This window comes from Gopherus evgoodei, chromosome 4 (assembly GCF_007399415.2).
Source record: "Gopherus evgoodei ecotype Sinaloan lineage chromosome 4, rGopEvg1_v1.p, whole genome shotgun sequence".
In the NCBI taxonomy this organism is placed as follows: domain Eukaryota; kingdom Metazoa; phylum Chordata; order Testudines; family Testudinidae; genus Gopherus; species Gopherus evgoodei.
In genome coordinates, this window is record NC_044325.1 from 43,166,170 (window position 1) to 43,185,492 (window position 19,323).

Consider the following 19,323-nt stretch of genomic DNA (forward strand, 5'->3'; position numbering starts at 1 on the left):
TCTGACCCAGTTTGGCCATTCTGATGTTCTTAGAAGTGCCACAAATTTGAACCAAGGAACTTGAGAGTTTGAGATGCCAATTCCTCTTCGCTGGGGTTATGATTTGTGTAATAGTTTATACCTGTATCTGTAAACAGTGATTAGAAGTGTTTTATATCTTTGTATGGAACGGTTCACATAGTAGTGGGAAGCCAGTGGTAAAATCAGGCCAGTACCTTTGTGAGAGCATTTACTGCATTTGCTGCTTAACCTGTCTCACTTCTGGTGACTTTATTCTGACATGGATTAGAATCCAAGTGAGAGTTTGGTATTTTGGCTCCTGGGGTGTACTGTTGTGTTAATTGAGATTGAATATGTAGGTCAAAGTATTAACTCCATCCTGTCCGACATTGAATAGTTTTAAACAAGGTTTGGGGTTTGGTATTCAGAGACCTCGGCCTGCTTAGAATTGTGGCAAAGTATACTATAAAATTTATGCAAAAGATTAGTAGTTTGACTGAAACCCACAAAAGGAAAAGACTCAAAATGAGGAAGAGAGCATTGAAATTGATTAACTTTGTTTTGGATAATCAAAGTCCCTTTTTAGAAACACTGAATATTAGTAAATCTTTTATTCAGCCAAACAGTCTTTGGTGGGGAAGTAATGGGTGAGTTCTGTTGTTCAGTTCTGATTTGGGACTGAGTCACTTTCCTGCTTTAGACAAGACAGATATAGAAAAGATAGTAAAGATAGGGGAAACACAGCTTTTGTTGATGTTCTCAGGATAAAGAGAGGCTGGTCAAGTATGGATGGATGCTTTGGACTGACGGGTGGGCCATGACAGCTGTTCTGGACTCCAACTGACCATGGATATCATCTGGTTGGTCTGAGCAGGTCCCTCTGTTTCACTAGTCCTTCTCAGGCTGAACAGAGCTGGATGGGCTGTCTCATTTCATTGTGCTGGTGCCATGTAATATGGTTGACTTCAGGATCATATGAAAAGCTGAGAGGGAGAGAGCAAGAGGAAGATATAAGGGACAGAAAGAAGCACATGAGGGAGGGGAATACAGCAGGATCTCACATTTATCAAGTTTGGGTCCTTGCTGGTTTAGTGATAATAGTCCCATGCTACCACTGGAGTATCAAAGTCTAGTGTCATGGCACCAATCCTTCCACTACTCCTGTAGTGATGATAAAAAGATTTTTGTTCTTCCCCAAAGTCTTTTAGAACCCCAAAAAGGAGTGATGAGATGGGATATTCCACTCATTACTTTGTCCATCAATTAGACCAAACTTCCTACGTGCCAATTGTGGTTCACTGATTTCTGATCCCACGCTGTTTTTATTTAACCAGGCATGATCTTAACACATTCCTTGAATTATATCAGTAGGCCTCTTTATACTAATTCAGTCTTTGTCTTGCTTTTATATCTTTTCTCATCAACATTTGTTACAGGATAGTGTGACATTCCATTAACTTTCACTTATTTCTCACAGCTGAGCAAGCAATTAGGGTAAATTTGTGGGCTCGATTATCACAACAGTACACTTCACACAAACACCACATGATTGTCTAAGGCTGAGTTTAGCAGGAGTGCTCTGGGTCAAGACTGAAATAAACTGGCAGAGCTGTGGGGTGGAGACCAGAAGTGGAATAGCAAGGGTTGCTACAGATCAAATCTGAGGTACAGAGGTTGTATGTGTGAAACCTGTACAGCCCAACACACAGTGTAACTTATGATGCCTGTCCTTGACTTTCAAGAGTATTATAGTCAATGCGACTTTTTTCCACTACAGTTTGTTCTTGCCCCGTACTGCAACACACCAGTGCTGATTTCCAGATGCATTTCCTTTGTGTGCTGGGGCATATCCTGTTGGGCATAATGCCAACCTAATTGGTCTAAAGAATTCATTTTTAAAATGGAAAGAAAAGGCTTGAAATTTGGGGGTGGGAGTCTGGAGGGGAAGGAAGGACACAGCTAACAAATGATTTGAAAAACCTTCAACATTCTTTAAAAAATATAAGACAGTATTTCAAAGAACATCTACTAGCTTCTAGCCTTCATTTAATTTTTTTAATTATATAAGCATAAAGATGAGAAATCAGATATTTGTTAAAAATGGCTTAATACCTTTAATACATGTAACTTGAATTAGAGACCCCAGCAATGAAAGAGAATCCTTGTTCAGCTAATTATTTCAGTTTTGAAAATGAGGACCGTATCCACATAAACTTTCTGGCCGCTAACTGTTGGTCTCTCTTAGTTCCATGCATTTCCTAGCAGGCTAATGGTAGCTAGTGTATTCTTGTGTAGTTGGATCTTGGGTTTGTTTGTCAGTGTCTTAACATGTGATGTTATTGAAATACAGGTACACAGGGAGAGTGATAAAAGACGTTATTAACATGGGTTCCTACAACTATCTTGGATTTGCTCAGAACACTGGAATTTGCAAAGAAGCAGCAGCTAAAGTACTGACACAGTATGGAGCTGGGGTATGCAGCACTAGGCAGGAAATGGGTAAGTTTAGGTGGGGGGCAGGTGTTTTCGAAGTATATACTTAAATCATAATCTGTTCATTAGTCTCTACAAAACACTGTATGGTTCTAGCTTTTGAACCTCAGATAAAGCAGTAAAGAAATAACTACAGAGTGAAGATAAACTCTGTTTCCTTTTCTGTTCTGGCATGCTTAGTTTACACAGTCACAACCGTCTTCATTGATATGTTGTCAGATTTTCCACTGACAACCCCCTCCCTCCCCTCCTTTCTGGATCATACCAAAAAAAATCTAGTTGTTGAAAAACCGCTTGCGGCACAGATTTGGCCCCCGATTCATCTGGTCTATTTTGGACTTCTCTTTTGCTATTTTACGTGCAGGAAATCTGGACAAGCATGAGGAGCTGGAAAAACTAGTGGCCAGGTTCCTGGGTGTGGAGGCTGCAATGACATATGGGATGGGATTTTCAACCAACTCAATGAACATTCCTGCTTTAGTTGGCAAGGTATGGCTTCAGAGAGAATGGGTAACGGTGTCTGGCATGAAATTTCTGCTAATGGACTCTTTAGGGGTTGCTCACTCTTTTTTCAAAGAAGTCACTGCAAATGTTCTTTGCAGAAACAGGTCCTAGTATGTCATTTATACTGTATCTCAACCCAAGGGTCTTTTGGGGACACTGTTAGGACCTGTAATGGTCCAGAATAGCTCTTGTGTTGGGAGAGAGCACAACCTTGTGGGACTTTGTTTCTGCAGGCCACACCTTGATATTAAAGATTGTGATTACTTCAGTAAACTGCCTAACCACAGACTGTTCTGACAGCTTGCTGGGAGACTGAATGCTCCTCCAAACTGGCATAAAATTGAGCCAAGTTGGGCATCCCAGTCATAAGCTTGGAAACCTATAATCCCTCATAAAGACAGTAGTAACTAGGGCAGAAAAATTTCCTTTGATGTAATAAACCCATAAAAGAAAAACATTTTGTTCGCCAAATAGTGCTGCGTTAATGAATACAATGATCATTCAGGCCTGCAAAATATTTCTGCTGCCTGACAGCACAGAACTCAGCCTGAATCTCTTGCATCACTAAATGGTGTTATCTGATCATAGGAGATTAAGGGATGGAGAAGACCTGTTAAACTCCATTTAATCCATCTGCTTCTGCTGGTATAGCACCAAGTATGTTCTATTGCTGTCTCCTGTTCAGATTTAAATATAATCTGATGGGACTTCTCCTTCCCTTGGGAGATGATTCTAGAGCCCTGCACATCTTTCTATCAGGATTTTTTCTTGGTATAATTTAAATTTTCCCATTTTTAATTGCATCCTGTTATTACTAATTGTTCCCCCTTGAACCCCTCTGAATTCCTCCTATGGTGTCTGAACCTTTTAAATTTCTGTTGCTTCATCTCATCTCCTGCCTTTTTCTGGGTAGTCCTTTTCTTGAATACCTTCAGTATCTGCCTCTGACACTACTTACAATTTTCCCAAGCAGCAGAAGTGAAATTGACATGATTCTGGGTGGTTTCACTGAAGCTATTCAGAATCTTGTGGGCAGCAGCGAAACTGAAAGCTTTGCTCACTTTCACTATGTTAACACCTGGCAAGCTCTGATCAGCATCCAGGGTTGCAGTAGCTGTCTGAAGATTGAAGAGGATCACTTTGTTTGTATTGTAAAGTTATTTCCACAACTAGAGAAACTGGTACTTATGTTAAATGATAGCAATATCTGAAAAATTTAAGCTGACTTAGCTGCTGCCATATCTTTCTTTCTCTATGTGTGAACATTTACCATGGTAAAGTCTTTAAAGTCCTAGGTTTCCTGTTTTTCTTAAGACGCCTTGTTTTTTTATTTAAGACAAACTGAAGTAATGAGTAAGATTTTGTGACAAATTATTAAATACTTCATAAAAATTCAGTTACTTACCATTTATATAGTTATTCTCATCCAAGGAGATTAATTGTTTTACATTTGTGCTTTGAGATGATTTCTAGGGGTTTTGGTGAAGGGTCTTCAGAAGGTATTTCGACTCAATCCAGTAATAGAAATTAAAATTTAACAGATTTGGGATAGTCCACCACTCCACCAAAATTTGAAGTGCTCATGTTTTCTCCAGGAATTCTAGAAACCTGTTATATATCATTAATAACAATAATGGAATAGATGCTAGAAACATAGCAGGTTTGGGAGAAAGGTTCAAGAGCTCGTAGAGACTGTGGAGAGGGAATGAAAATTCAAAAAAAGCTAGTGTCAGCTGCAAGGATAATTTCGCTTGCTGACTAGAGAATGCATATCTCTGATGCAGCAATGGAAATTTAGATTTATTTTTAAACATTCTTTCTTAAGTTAGACACGTTGCATTGATTGCATCTGATAAAGTTTGAAGATTAAAGTTAATAGGGTTAGTCTTTTGTTTGTCAATTGTATGCATAAGAGAAATTAGTAATTTTCACCTATTTTCATTCCTTTTAGTAATAAGCCTGCTTTCTTTCTAATTTTGCCTGATAACTATAAAGTCCCCATTCATAATTGTCCAAGATTAGAAAATTCTGCTTTTTTGGACGTCCTTGTCGTTCCTCTACAAGTCTCACCTTACCCTCTGTTGTTGTGTGGTTGCGTCCCATCTCCTCTTCTAAAACTCTGGAGCATGTTCCTGGTGAAGCAACTACTTCATGCTCTTTGCATTTTGTTTTGGAGGATACATAGTCTCTTTAGCCTTAATTGTTTGTTCTTAGAGTTTACCAGCTGTTTTCCACACTGATAGATATTAATACTTTCTCCGATTGCATCTTATGTAAAAGTATTAAATGCTCAAAATCTAACTTTCCCGAAATCTAATATCTTTGAAATGCCATGTTGTGTGAATCTCACAGCTTTTACTATGGGTGATTTAAGTAGCCAGTGACAGCTTTTCCACAGGGTTTTTTCACTACTTTCTGTCCCTCAGTGAAATGGTGTTGATCCAGGTTTCTCTGCAAACTTCCTGGATCCTTAAGTTGTCTTCTGTGTGGCATAGGCACTTTTGTGTATACTTGATTCTGGTTGTCCATTACCCAACAGATACTTATTGTAGGTAACTGAAATCCTCCATGAGTACAGTGTAACAAGTGAATATTTATTTCATCAATATAGATCCAATATAGATTTATTTAATATACCATCAGCATCTCTACAGAAGAAGCCTCAGAGGTGGTGAGTGAGGTTAACCAGCATTTCTGGATCTTCTGAAGGAACATAAATGCTAAAATGTCAAGGCCCAAGACTTTTCCTTTTTTTCCCCAATCTGCAGATGATTGGGTTTTTTAAAACATAATTAGGTGATACTCGGCTATTATGGTGATGAAGGCCATGTAAATATACTTAGATAGGAAGAACACATTGAGAGATGCTGGGTGACATGTGTTTGCGCTGCAATAAAAAAACAAAAACAAACCCTGGCATGAAATCTGAGCTGGGTCAATCGACACAGGCTCACAGAGCTAAAAATGGCAGTGAAGATGTTTGGCCTTGGGCTGGACTCTGGTTCTGAGATCCTGTGAGGCGGGAGGTTCTCAGAGCCCAGGGTCCAGCCCAAGCCCGAATAGCTACACTCCTGTTTTTAGTCCTGCAGGCTGAGCCCAAGTCAGCTGATGCACAGTGGCTGTGCTGTGGGTGTTTTTATTGAAGTATAGATGTACCCTAATAGATGATATTCTTGCCTCTTGTTGATTGTATCAAATTAAGAGTTGTAATATTTTCTGTCTCTTGCAGTAATAGGCATGTTATGGAATATGCATGATAATTAATCATCATGGTTGTTGCTGTGTTCAGTAATTATTAAACACAAGAAGATAGCCTCTTTCCTTTGGAGCTCCACTGTCAAACTGTTCTGAACATTTCATAAGGTCTCTTCTGGCTGTCAAACATGTATTTATTTCTTCATGGAGTGATTGCTCATGTGTATTCCACAATTGGTGTGTGTGCTTGCTGCATGCAGTGGTGCTGAAAGTTTTTCCCCAGCAGTACCAGTAGGCGAGCGCCCTAGTGACCACTGGGGTGGCGCCTCCATGGTGCAGTATAAGGGCTGCTGCATGCTCTTCCTACCGTCAGTTCTGTCTTGCTGCCAGTGAAGGTGCTTCAGAACTGCTCTGCTCCAGCATTGCTGTAGCTTGTTGCCAAAACTGCTTTTTCATTGAGTGTATGGTACCTGTAGTTGTTTAGTTTAGCTAGAGCCCCTGGGCCGGGGCATACCCCGTGCCCTGGGCTTTAAGTCATGTGACACTTGTAGGCGATCTATGCCAGTGAGTGATCTGCACACGGGCTGTTTATACTTTTTGGGGGAAACCCATCTCAGTGATCGCTGCAAGATTTGCAAGTCATTTAAGCCTCGGACCGAGAGAGAAAGGGACATTAGGCTCCGGGCTATTCTGATGGAGTCGGCGCTGACCCAGCTCCAGCATGCCGCTCTGAGTCTGCACCGGGCACCACAGTGTCAGTGCATGGCGACCCTTCGGCGCCATCGACTTGTCGGCACCGCTCCCCATCCACAGGACACACTAAGAAGGCTAGGAAGAGACCTTGTTTGTCCCGGCACCAGAGTAAACCTGGGACAGAGGCTAGACCCATGTTGGCAGTCCTCGATTCCCACTGGCCTCTAGGCCTCTAACTCCAAGTTGAGTGGAGTAGCCTGGCCCATTCAGAGCAGGCCTCCCTGGCTGTCCAGATACCCTCCACGCCGGAGGCCCTGCAGAGGGCCCAGGATGATATGTCCATGCAGGTACCAGGAGCATCGTCGGTGTCAGCCCCACGCTCCAGAGCCAAGCTTCCTCTGGAATCTCCACAGTCGCCCCCGGCTCGGTACTGGTCTCAGTCAAGGGAACATTCCTGATGTGGTTCACCGCCCAGCGTCTGTTCAGGGTAAAGTCCACGTGGATCACCCTTGATGCCCACCGGGCTGTCTGGTTGGATTATGTCTGATCGACACTCTCGCACTGCTCTGCCTCAAGGAGTGAACACCAATGGGACTGAGGCAGACAACACCAAAGGTCCTCATTGTTGAGGGCAGCCGGTCCCAGCACGAACATCGGCTTTGTTCCCGTTTGTCATCCTTCTCCAGGACCCCACCACAGCACCGCCTCCACAGCCCCGGGCGTCAATCGCTGTCGTCTCGCCATTGTGGGTCTGCCCGCCGGAGCCGATCGCGGAGCAGCTGTTACCGACAGTACCAGTCCTCCACATCGGTGGTGGTCCTCCCCGAGAAACATGCTCCAATGGGTCTGTGGTCTGCTCAGGATCTGACCCTCCACATAAACATCAAGGAGCTCAGGGTGGTATGGCTGGCGTGCATGGCCTTCCACTCGCACCTGGAGGGCAGGGTGGTCAGGGTCTTCACAGACAACGGCCTCAATGTTCTACATCAGCAGGTGAGGCGGAGCCCGATCCTCTGCCCTCTGTTGCAAAACTCTCAGGTTGTGGGACTTTTGTATAGCCCACAACATCTGCCTACAGGCCCTCTGTCTGCCGGGCGCCCAGAACGTGCGGGCGGATTGCTTCAGCAGACTCTTCTCGTCTCAGCACGAGTGGCCTCTCCACCCAGAGGTGGTGCACAGACTTTTCCAAGTGTGGGGAACTCCCCACGTGGACCTGTTCGTGACTCGGCAGAACTGTCGCTGTCCCCCATTCTGTTCGGGGCGGGGGCTGGGATGGGGCACTATCTCTGATGCCTTTCTCCTGTCCTGGTCAAGCCAGTTTCTCTATGCCTTTCCCCCATTTCTGCTGATCGGCAAGGTCCTGGAAAAGATAAATATGGACAAGGCCCGGGTCCTTTTGATTGCCCTGGCATGCCCCAGAAAACTGCATAACTGTAATGCAGATAGGACATAGTCAGTTTTTCAACACTGGCAAAACATGATTGAGAACAGCTGTGCACTTTACAGTTTTCAGCACCACGTTCTGGAGGAGACAGGCTCACTGCTGACAATTGTTAGCAGCAGTCCTTCAGTTTCCTAGTAGACAGAGCCAAAGATAGGCTGGGGATGGTGTGAAATCCATAAGGGTTGTGCGGTCAGAAATATGCAGACCTCCTGAGGGTGAGTCAGGCTGCATTGAAAACTTCCTGTTTTGTGTTAGATTTCCTGTTCTCTGTTTCGTGTGAACACTGATTTTAACAAACATCATTTATAATTGCTTAATAGCAATACCCGTGCCTTCTTTTAATATAAGGCTGATCGCAGGACTAGTAGGTGCTAGTTCAACGACATTAGGAAATCTTATCTTCTCCCTGAGATAATTGATTAAATTGTTTTCACATACTCGGCTTTCACAAACTGACACTATGACCAGCTGTGTGTAGATGCCCTGTATAGCGCACAGCACTTCCTAGTAAAGTATGGCTTTCACTTATTCCCCACAGGATTCATATGGTGAATCACTGATCTTGACTTGATGGCAGGATACTGGGATCTGCACACGTGCATTACTGGTGATAATCAAAGGCAGAGCTGTCTCATCTACTACAAACACAGCCGTTTGAAGAGTGCGAGGGATAGCTCAGTGGTTTGAGCATTGGCCTGCTAAAACCCAGGGTTGTGAGTTCAGTACTAGAGGGGGCCATTTAAGAATCTGAGGCAAAATCAGTACTTGGTCCTGCTAGTGAAGGCAGGGGGCTAGACTTGATGATCTTTCAAGGTCTCTTCCAGTCCTAGGAGATAGGATATCTCTAAAAATTTTTTAAAAATTAATGAAGGCAAATAAGAATAGTCTTATCACACTGATTTGCTGTTAGCCTCAGTCTATTCAGTCTTTTTGCCTCATTTTCCCCCCTTGTGCAGGGCTGTCTGATACTGAGCGATGAGCTGAATCATGCATCACTAGTGCTTGGAGCAAGATTGTCAGGAGCAACTATTCGAGTCTTCAAGCACAACAGTGAGTATCTGTTGGGGGGGGTACTTCCTCTCAGACATGTCAAACGCTCTTTTTTGAGATTTCTGCCTCTTGTTGTTGTAAATCTGAATTTCCAACTGGGAACCCCATTTCCAAGAATTGAAGGCTCTTAGGGGCTGCTAGCACCTTAGAGTTAATAGTGTTGCAAACCCTGGATTGGAAGCTCTGTTCTCTGCAAATTGACCGTTAAATACAGGGGTTTTTTTGAGGTTGTTGAGAGAGACACTTATGGAAGAGATTTCTTAAACTGGGTGAGTGAATTTAGTGCTTTATGTAAATGTGGGTGTCTGATTAATTAAATCTAGATATTGGAGGCAGGTGTCATGTAGGCTTTCTCTTCCCAGCTCTGCCAGTACTCCTCCACTCCAATCAGTAGCACTTTATGGTGTTGCATTTCTGGCTCCCCTTATAGCTTTTCGTATGTAAAGTAGGGATGTAAAATATTAAATGGTTAACCAGCAGTAAGTATTAATCTTACCGTTAGCCCCCAGCCCTGGGGCCAGCTGGAGTGGAGCGCCCGGGCCCTCTCCCTTTAATCGGTTAAACAATATAATTTTAATAGTTTAAACTATTAACTTTTTAAACAATATTTACATCCCTAATATGCCAGACAGCCATGCACTGGCTTTATATGCAGGTGAACTGCTGGTGTTCAGACCTTTCAGTTTCTATCATGTATGGGTCAGCACACGTACAGAATCTTATTACAATCCATGTCAGATACTAAAGTGGTGAAAGTCCATGTAAGAACCTAGATAGATGATCTAGGTGGTTGTATGGTTTCTTAGGTCATCGCTTAGTTTCCTAGGTCAGGATCTTGTCTGCAATAAGGTTCTCTAACATGGTTCTGTAATCATTGTCTATCGTATGGACAAAAAGCATTAAAATTAAGTACCCCTACCCATGCCTGGCAACCATGCTTTGGCACAGTCTCCTGGACTCTGAAACCAGAAAGAAAAGGTTCTTTTGGCTCCTCCCACTGCCACTTTTCAAAATCACACTCTTTCCTCTTATTTTGTGATTGTCTGTGCTTCCTGCCAGCCTCCTCATAACTTGTTTTCCATGCCTAGCTCTCTCCTCCTCCTCCATCTTCATCCTGTGTCACTTAAACTTCCATGTTGATCACTCTATCTGTAATGTCTTTCTTTCCTTTGGGCTCTTAGTCTGGACTGACTCCTCCATGATTTATTCACAGTAACCATTCCATTAACTGGATCTCCAAGTGCTATGTGGTGTGCTCTTCTCATCACTCAAGCGCACTCTGGTCTTGTTATTCAACATCAATCTCTCCCTCGCTCCTCCCTGCATAATTTAATCTGCACTGTCACTCAATTCAGGCTACTGATGTCTTGGAGTATGCTGCTGCTCACAGCCCTCCACTTTATTGTTATGGTGTGGTATGAATTCTGCTCTCTCCTGTGCATTCATCTTGCCTCTGGTCTCTGCTCCCCAAGTGCAGTGTTTCTAGAGGGCAGAGGCCTGTAACTGCCCCAACTTCCTTCACTCACTGTCCTTTGCTTACTTTACTCTGCTTTGTTCCTTGTGTATTAGCTTTCTCTTTCCACACCTCCAACCCCATCAGGTCTCATCAGATTTTCTTCCTTATTAGCTCTTGTGTCTCTTTTCTCCACCCACCATCTCTTTCAGTTTATTTAAAGACAGAAATGACATTAGGGGAGAACTTGCTTCCTCATCTGTCCTCCTTTGCCCATTCCCCAGCTGTCTGCCTCCAGCCCATCATCCTTGAACTCATTCTCTCCTCTCTGGCGCCTTTGTTCCAACCACTAAGCCTGCTCTTGTTTTTCCCAAACACCAATGCCTTCACTCATCTCTACCTGCCATTTACCAACCCATTTCTCTCTTCCCTTTTATTTCCAAGTCTGTCTCTTTCTGATCTCTGTACTGTTGTACCCTTAACCAGGGATGACCAAATCCTGGCCCATAGTGGAAATCATGCGTCAGTGCTATACCACACAGCCACAGTCACCTTTAACATGAGATGTGGCTTGCAGGAGATGTGGCTTCAAATGCAATGTGGCCAAACTTGGATCATGATAGAGTATAGATTCCACAGGTATTAGTCTCTGTGAGTCACTCTTCATATCAGGGGGTGGCTGTGACTTGTAGCTGTGACCTCATTTGTGTGCTCCTGCATTTAGTTACTTCGTACTAATGCTTTTTTTTCCTGTGCAGACATGCAGAGCCTGGAGAAACTGCTCAGAGATGCCATTGTGCATGGGCAACCTCGCACCCGCAGGCCCTGGAAAAAAATCCTCATCCTGGTGGAGGGAATTTACAGGTACAAGTTATTCTCTACCTTGCCTACACTCTCTTAGCAGGATCCAGCTGTCAGGGTTTGGGTTCCATTGCTGGACCAAGCTGTAGAGTTGATTAATGTAGCATGCCTCTTAGCTGTTGCTCTTGATGAGAGACCATTTGTTTTAGACCTAGATTGATCTGTAAGCTCCTCCCACATGGCCTACTGTAATAACAACTGATGCTGATGGAAAGCTTCCCATCTCCTAAATACAGCACAAATTCTAACTAATCTAAACAAATTATTTACATCAAACATGCTAAGCTCTGGAGCTGAGGTTTTAGATTGTGTTTATTACCCTCTAGTCCAGTTCCCTTCTCTGGTGATCTGTTATTGATCATGCTAATGGGAATAGATGGAAATATGTGCAGCTCTCATGACTTCTCTGAGTGTGTGGGAGATATAAATGGGAGATCAGTTGCCCTTGCACCTAGTTCATGACTTAAGGATCAGGTGGTCTGGAGCTGCTTGTTGGAAGGCATGGCTCAGCCTGGCTGGTCTCATCTAGGAGACCAACAATGACAAGTGAACTGGTGGCAGCATAGGACACTGAGGTTTGTGAGGCAAAGAAGCAGAATCTGTTTTAGATGGAAACACATTACAGAATGCATTGGATTGGTCTGTCATCCTTGCTGCAACTTAATCTGTTTAACTTGTGATACTGACTTTCAGAATAAGGAAATTTGGACACAGAATGCAACAAATCTTGTTTTTAAACATAAACACTTGTAAAAGAAATTTTTCCATAGAGGTGTTATGGCCTCTAGATAATGCTTCCATGATAATTACGTAACTGCTAAAAGGAAGTAAAGAGAAGGAGGATAGGAAGCCAGTTTAGAATCTCCAAACAGAACCCCAGCTATCAAAACCCCTTAAAGCTGAATCTAACCTGATTTGATCTGTTTTTCTTCAACAGCATGGAGGGTTCCATAGTCCGCCTGCCTGAAGTGATTGCCCTCAAGAAGAAGTACAAGTCATACCTGTACCTGGACGAGGCTCACAGTATAGGTGCCCTGGGTCTCACTGGCCGGGGTGTGGTGGAGTATTTTGGACTTAACCCTGAGGATGTGGATGTTATGATGGGAACGTTCACCAAGAGCTTTGGAGCTGCTGGAGGGTACATTGGAGGCAAGAAGGTAAAGAAGTGGTGGGGAGACATGGTAGGAAGCAAGCTATTCATTTGGGCTTCTGAAGATTAAAAAGAGGAAACTACTAGTTGGTTAACAGATAGTTAGGGCCCTACCAGTTCTGTACCAGGATACGTCCCTAGAGGTCTTGCTAATTTCAGAGTTAACTTGTTTCTTGAGTTCACCTGGTACACTGGGAACTAAACATTGTGCAGTTCAGTTATGTGGAATTCTGTCCAATGTGGATGAGTTGAATCCAGGAAAAAGTTCCCTAAGAACTCCTAATTCCCCTGAAGGAGTGATAAGTTAAAGCTGCTGAGATTGGGTGAGGAGAGGTTGTGCAATTCTTCTACTAATAGCTACTCAGTGCTTTAAGGTAGGGATTTTTTAATTGCTACCTGTTAATGAAGCTAGCAGTGAGAACTCTGAAGACAAGGGTTTCCTAGCTCCTAATTAAGCTCTATGGAGCAACACTGTATGCTATTTCATCTGCTCTCAGGCATCTTTTTTAATTTCCATAGTCCTTTCTCTCTTTGCTATATGCCCGATAGTCCTCCCGGGGGAGGTCAAACACCTCTTGGGAAGCCCTGCTCTAGAGCAGTGGTTCTCAACCTTTTTTCATTTGTGGACCCCTTAAAAAATGTAGAATGGAGGTGCCAGGCCCTTTGCAGATCTTAAACGTTATGTGCAGACTCCCAAGAGCCCTGTGTGGATACAAAATTTGTATCTGCATCCGATCCTCAAAATATTGGTCCATATCTATAAAGCAGATATCCCCAGATTTGCAGGGCTGTAACCACAGGTTGAAAACCACTGTTCTATGGGAATGACAGCCTTTCGCAGACCCCATAGACATAGTCTGCTGACCCACAGGCGTTCATAGACCTCTGGTTGAGAACCACTGCTCTAAAGCCCTCTGTTTCTTGGAGGGGACAAAAACAGCATCATGCTAATAGAACTTGAGTAATATATGTTGAGATAAATTTCTGCCCCTGGTTACCGTTGTGCAGTCCCATAGCTTTTTTCATAGCGGAGGCCAGAATTTGTCCCACCATGTGCTGTGATGTTTTACTGTAGTGGTTCTCATTTCTGGGGGTTGTGGAATAGTTTTATAATACAATGACTGATAAGTAACCGTTCCAGGGAGTGGTGCCCTATGTCTTCCACATGGCTTGCTTCCATCTTGTGGCAAAAGCTATATTTGAGTGCAGAAGGGAGGAGTGGGTAATAGAAAGGGAGTGGCTCTCTGAAGTTCTTGCTAATACCTGCTGCCTTTATCTATAGTGCACTTAGGAGAAATCCCTTGTGACTTTTATATGCCTTGTTCGGTGACGTGCTTAGCAATGATTTGTATCAAACATGATACATAGCCATCTGCAGAGCCTACTCACCACCACATAGGAATGAGAGGATTGATTGCATCTTCCCATGACAGAATGATTGCTCTCAAAACACAACCTGTGCACAGCTTGAGTAATTCCAGACATCTTGTTGCAAAACCCAATTCTGTGACCATCGGCAGAATGAGTCTACATATGAGTTAGTAATTTTTTTTTTTAATTTTTTTTATCAACCATCATCCTGCTTTGGGATACAAACTATAGTGCACAGGGATGTTTCACCCCTACTGTTAACACTTTAGTTGTAGTAGATGGTAGTTACAAATGGCCTAAGCAGCTTTTTATGAGCTTCCCAGCCTTTTCTAGGTGACTTGTAGAGTATGTGTGTGAAACGTGTGGTGCTGCCCATTTGTAGGGTGGTCATGGTGCCACTGGAGCCTATTTCTTTAAGCTCTGACTGAGGGTGGTATCTAAAGGCCTCCTGTGTTCATTTTGTCAGGAGCTGATTGACTACCTCCGTACGCACTCTCATAGTGCAGTGTATGCCATGTCACTGTCAGCACCTGTTGTGGAGCAAATCCTCACCTCCATGAAGTGCATTATGGGTGAAGATGGCACAACTTTTGGTAAGTTTTTTTTTTTCTATTTGGTAAATGTTCCAATCCTGGAATGGGGGTCTGTGACTGCTGGAAACTGAACCTTTTTATAACAGTGGCACTGGTAACTGTGCTTGCTGCCAGACACGTTAGCATGCATTTTTGTTAAACCTAATTCCTGAAGCAATAAGTTAGTTAGTTAGTTATTCACTGATTAGAAAGTAGGGATGTTACAACTAGTGCTGCTCTGCTAGTAATCTAGCAAGGTAATTCCAGCAAAAGGTAGGACAGGTTAATCTTACCTAAAAGGCAAACTGACATTTTGTACAATACTGAATTTTCTTTTCTGTAATTGATTTACCTCTGTCTCTCAAAAAAATGCAAACTTAAACACATCATATCTCCCTACTCTGAGTGATCTGCTAGGATCACTCAGAGAAAGGTGTAGTGGTTGAGTTTTTTAGAGTAACTGGAAATATTTAGCAGCAAAACTACAGTATTTAGAATTTGTATAATTCCAAATTGAGACCTTGTTTTGAAACGAAGTTGAGGCTTGGTCTAGCAGTTTTTTGTTTATAATATAGCATGCTCATTGTGCATCAGCCTTTTCTAAAAGTTGATGGGTGTCACTATTTCATTCAGAATACATATCATTTGCAGTCCAAACACCTTTTTTTGAATTCTAAAACTAATACAAATATATTGGATTCATAGTGTTCTGTGCTTTTGGCCACAAGGTGGTAGTATGCACTGAAGAATTGTATTTGCTCTGTAACAGTGAGAGAAAAGGTGGGTGAGATGATATCTTTAATGAACCAACTTCTGTTGGTGAAAGAGACAAGATGAGCTTGAAAGCTTGTCTTTCACCAACAGAAGTTAGTCCAATAAATGATATTACTGCACCCATCTTGTCTGTCTCAAATCATGGGACCAACAAGGCCACAACGACACCGCAAACACTGACATTAAGGCCATCAGACTAGTTGACTTGACAGAACTCCTGTGGTAAAAGAATATTGAACACAACTCAAGGTAACTTTTTTCTCCTTGTCTTAGATTAGGAATAATCTTAACTTGTTTATACTATATTAAAGTAAAATTAATGCTATTGATTATTGCTGTGGTGGTAGCTCTGGAAGCAAAAGTAGCTGATCACCAAGGCAATGATATCTGCGGTCACCTCTGAGTGCTTTTAAGGGTACACGGCAAAGAAAAGCCTGCAGTTCAAAGTCCTCTGAGGTCTGGGTCAATTGACTCATGTTACTGAGGCTTGAGCCGCAGGCTAAAAACAGCAGAGTAGATGGTTCGGGCTCGACTGCAGCCCATGCTTTGAGTACTGGTATCCTGCACTAGAATCCTTCTCTCTAGCTCTCCAAGAACAAGCATTACCACATGGTTGGTTATTGATGGATACAACTATGGCAAAGAGATGAGTCGTGCATCCTTTCCTAAAGGTGACACTGTCAGAGCTACTTTAGCTGATCATTGGTCTGGGGATTGGTCCTGCTTTGAGCAGGGGATTGGACTAGATGACCTCCTGAGGTCCCTTCCAACCCTAATATTCTATGATTTGCAAATATTTCAAACTGGTCACCTCAGGCACTGCTTCTGTTGGGTCACTTCCAGTGTCTGCTGTGTTTAAGCAAGTGAGGACTGAAGAATGTGTAACTAATTGGAAGTTCCACATAAATGGTTAAGGCGAGCACGTTACCAGTTTTTGAAGGTGGATTTTAGGAGCACTGGCATTTTTAGTAACTTTTCTGTATTGCCAGAGAGAAGTTTTAAGCCTTTGAGAGCTGGTATGTGGTATCAAAGAAACTTCATATTGTGGCAGACTTTCATGTGAATTTTAGTGCTATTCAAAGGTGCTGGATTTGACAGCTTGGAAAGAGGAGTTTTCTTTTTATCCACACTCAGGTAAATGGATCACTGCAGGCTCATCTCTCCTGGAAGAATATCGTTAAGTTGTTAAAAAAATTCCATTTGACTTCATCAGGGTGATTCTTGCTGAGATGATTACTACAGTACTTGAAATGGTCCTTTTTCAATTCATTTTCAGTGCAGTACCAATTGCCAATCCCTCTGTAGTTCAAGATCATATCAACATTTCTGTATATATTGTTTTAAAGTCACTGCTGCTTTGCAGTCCTGTTTCATGGAGAAAGCTGGTTAAAACTCCTTTGTGCAGACCTAGCTGCTGCTTAGTGTGAGCTTAAGGAACTCGTGTTCCAGTGATAGTCAAAAACAAGACAAAAGGACTAAGGACAGGAGGTGTTTGGAAAGTAAAATTATGTAAGATACAGGGATAGTGGCCCTAATGAGTGGTAACTGTGGAAGGGAAACAGGTAGATAGCTTAAGGGCTGTACTGGGGTGCTATTGAACATCTCTGAAACCAAGTGGATACATCATGCTATTTGAACATTCTCTGGCCATTCCGTAGGCAGCTAATTAAGATTTATTTACCGATGGGCAAAACTGAGGCAGGCAATGGCCTTGCCAAAGCCATATAAGGAACTGATAGTTGGATTTCCTTGTTCTTGGCTCTGGGCTCTGAGCAATATAAAGTCTGTAATTTTTATGTAGTATTCCCTGCTGGATAGAATGAGAGGAGATAGTTAAGAAAGAAGCAGAACTTTCTTCACAAAAGTGTTTCTCAGTTTCGTGAGGCATCAGCCCGAGGAGGAAAGGCAGAGGTCTCCAAACTTGCAACACAATATATTGCTGCTACAATCTAAAGTCAATTGTGCAGTTGGAGGAAATGTTCCCTTTGAGATCTTTCCAGCAGGCTGTCACTAGCTAACAGGATGCTAGTAAACAGGCAGCCTAGATAAAATACACATGGAAACCAGCATGGCCATTTGCAAAGCTCAGGCAGGAGGCGAATGCAGGCTGAATAGATTTAGTTAGGTGACAGCACATGAATATGCAGCCTAGATTGGGATAGCAACTTTACTTTTTACTTCATTGTCTGTTTAAACTAATCTGTCAGTGCTGGCTATTACCTGCTGACATTCATAATAGGTGCCCCCATGGTGCTCTCCAAACCAGCCCCTATGGCTTTAAAAACATCATGTGTCAGTGGAAGTGACTGTATCCTGGAGGAGTAGGCTAGAAAACATGGCCATTCCAGCTGTCTAAGTCAGCAGTTCTCAAATGGGGGTCCACAGCTCCCTGGGGGTCTGCAAACCCTTTCAAGGGGGTTGTGGGGCCCTGCAACTGAAACCCAGAGCCTGAGCTCTAGCACCCCCATGGAACTGAAGCCAGACGGCATGGGGCTGAATCCCTGAGCCCTGGTGCTTCCTGTGGGGCAGAAGCCCTGAGCCCATGGGCAGAGTTGAGTACATGGAGGGCATTCCTTTTCCCCACTGCCACCAAACTGCAGCACAAGAGCACAGCAGTCCTGGGGCCAGCTCCACACCTCTCTCCCTGCCCCCAGGCCAGACTGGAGGTGGGAAGCCAGAGCCAGGCCGGGCAGTGCTGGGTAGCTGCTGCTCTGGCTGGTGCCATGGAGCAGGCAGCCACAGCATTTCCGCCTCTCCGGGTTGAAGCTGCTCCTCGGCTCCCAACCACCTCTACACCAGTAGAGGTAACCGGTTAGAGCCATCCGGTTGGGGAGACCTGGCTCTTTGATTGGCAGAGCCTTCCCAGCACACAGCCCCTAGCCACCCTCCTTCCCACGCACAGCCCCAGCTAATCCCCTTCTTGCACTTGAGCTACCCTCCTGCCTGCACACAGTCCCTAGCCACCGCCACCCTCCCTGCACCCTAAGCTGTTTTCAGACTTTTTGAGCTAAGCCCCCCACATCTGAGTTACAGGTTTTGGTTATGCACCCCCTGCCACACACACACACACAGAGGCTGGGTGGCTTGCTGAAGTGAGTCAGGGGGTGGAGGTCGCACTCCCTTCTTGGACCCTGCCATGCAGAGGTAACTCGAGCCCTGCTGACCCCTTCCCACCACCCAAAACAGAAGTCAAAGTGCACCTATGCCCAAGTCCCCTCCTCTGAGGGTGTGCCCCCCTCCCTGGGCTGGGACCTGGAGTTTTTATAGCATGTCGAGGAAGGCCTCAGAGGAAAAAAAGGTTGAGAACCCCTGGTCTAAGTGATGGCTGAGCTCAAACTAGCTATGGGAATAAAGGGAAACAAGAAGACTTTTTATCAATACATTAGAAACAAGAGGAAGACCAAGGACAGAGTAGGCCCACTGCTCAGTGAGGAGGGGGAAACAGTAACGGGAGACTTGGAAATGGCAGAGATGCTTAATGACTTCTTTGTTTCGGTCTTCACTGAGAAGTCTGAAGGAATGTCTAATATAGTGAATGCTTACGGGAAGAGGGTAGGTTTAGAAGATAAAATAAAAAAAGAGCAAGTAAAAAATCACTTAGAAAAGTTAGATGCCTGCAAGTCACCAGGGCCTGATGAAATGCATCCTAGAATACTCAAGGAGTTAATAGAGGAGGTATCTGAGCCTCTAGCTATTATCTTTGGGAAATCATGGGAGATGGGGGAGATTCCAGAAGACTGGAAAAGGGCAAATATAGTGCCCA

The 19,323-nt window shown here is 43.7% G+C and overlaps 1 protein-coding gene across 2 annotated transcripts in view; it reads left to right on the forward strand.

The window, feature by feature from the left end:
* SPTLC2 (serine palmitoyltransferase long chain base subunit 2) overlaps positions 1-19,323 on the forward strand; it is a 126,426-nt gene that overhangs the window by 43,065 nt on the left and 64,038 nt on the right. For both annotated transcript variants that reach the window (XM_030559024.1, XM_030559025.1), the window contains 6 exons: positions 2,351-2,499; positions 2,858-2,982; positions 9,286-9,379; positions 11,591-11,696; positions 12,631-12,850; positions 14,681-14,807. In XM_030559024.1, the coding sequence (XP_030414884.1) occupies positions 2,351-2,499; positions 2,858-2,982; positions 9,286-9,379; positions 11,591-11,696; positions 12,631-12,850; positions 14,681-14,807 (821 nt within the window). The remainder of the gene's footprint in view (positions 1-2,350; positions 2,500-2,857; positions 2,983-9,285; positions 9,380-11,590; positions 11,697-12,630; positions 12,851-14,680; positions 14,808-19,323) is intronic.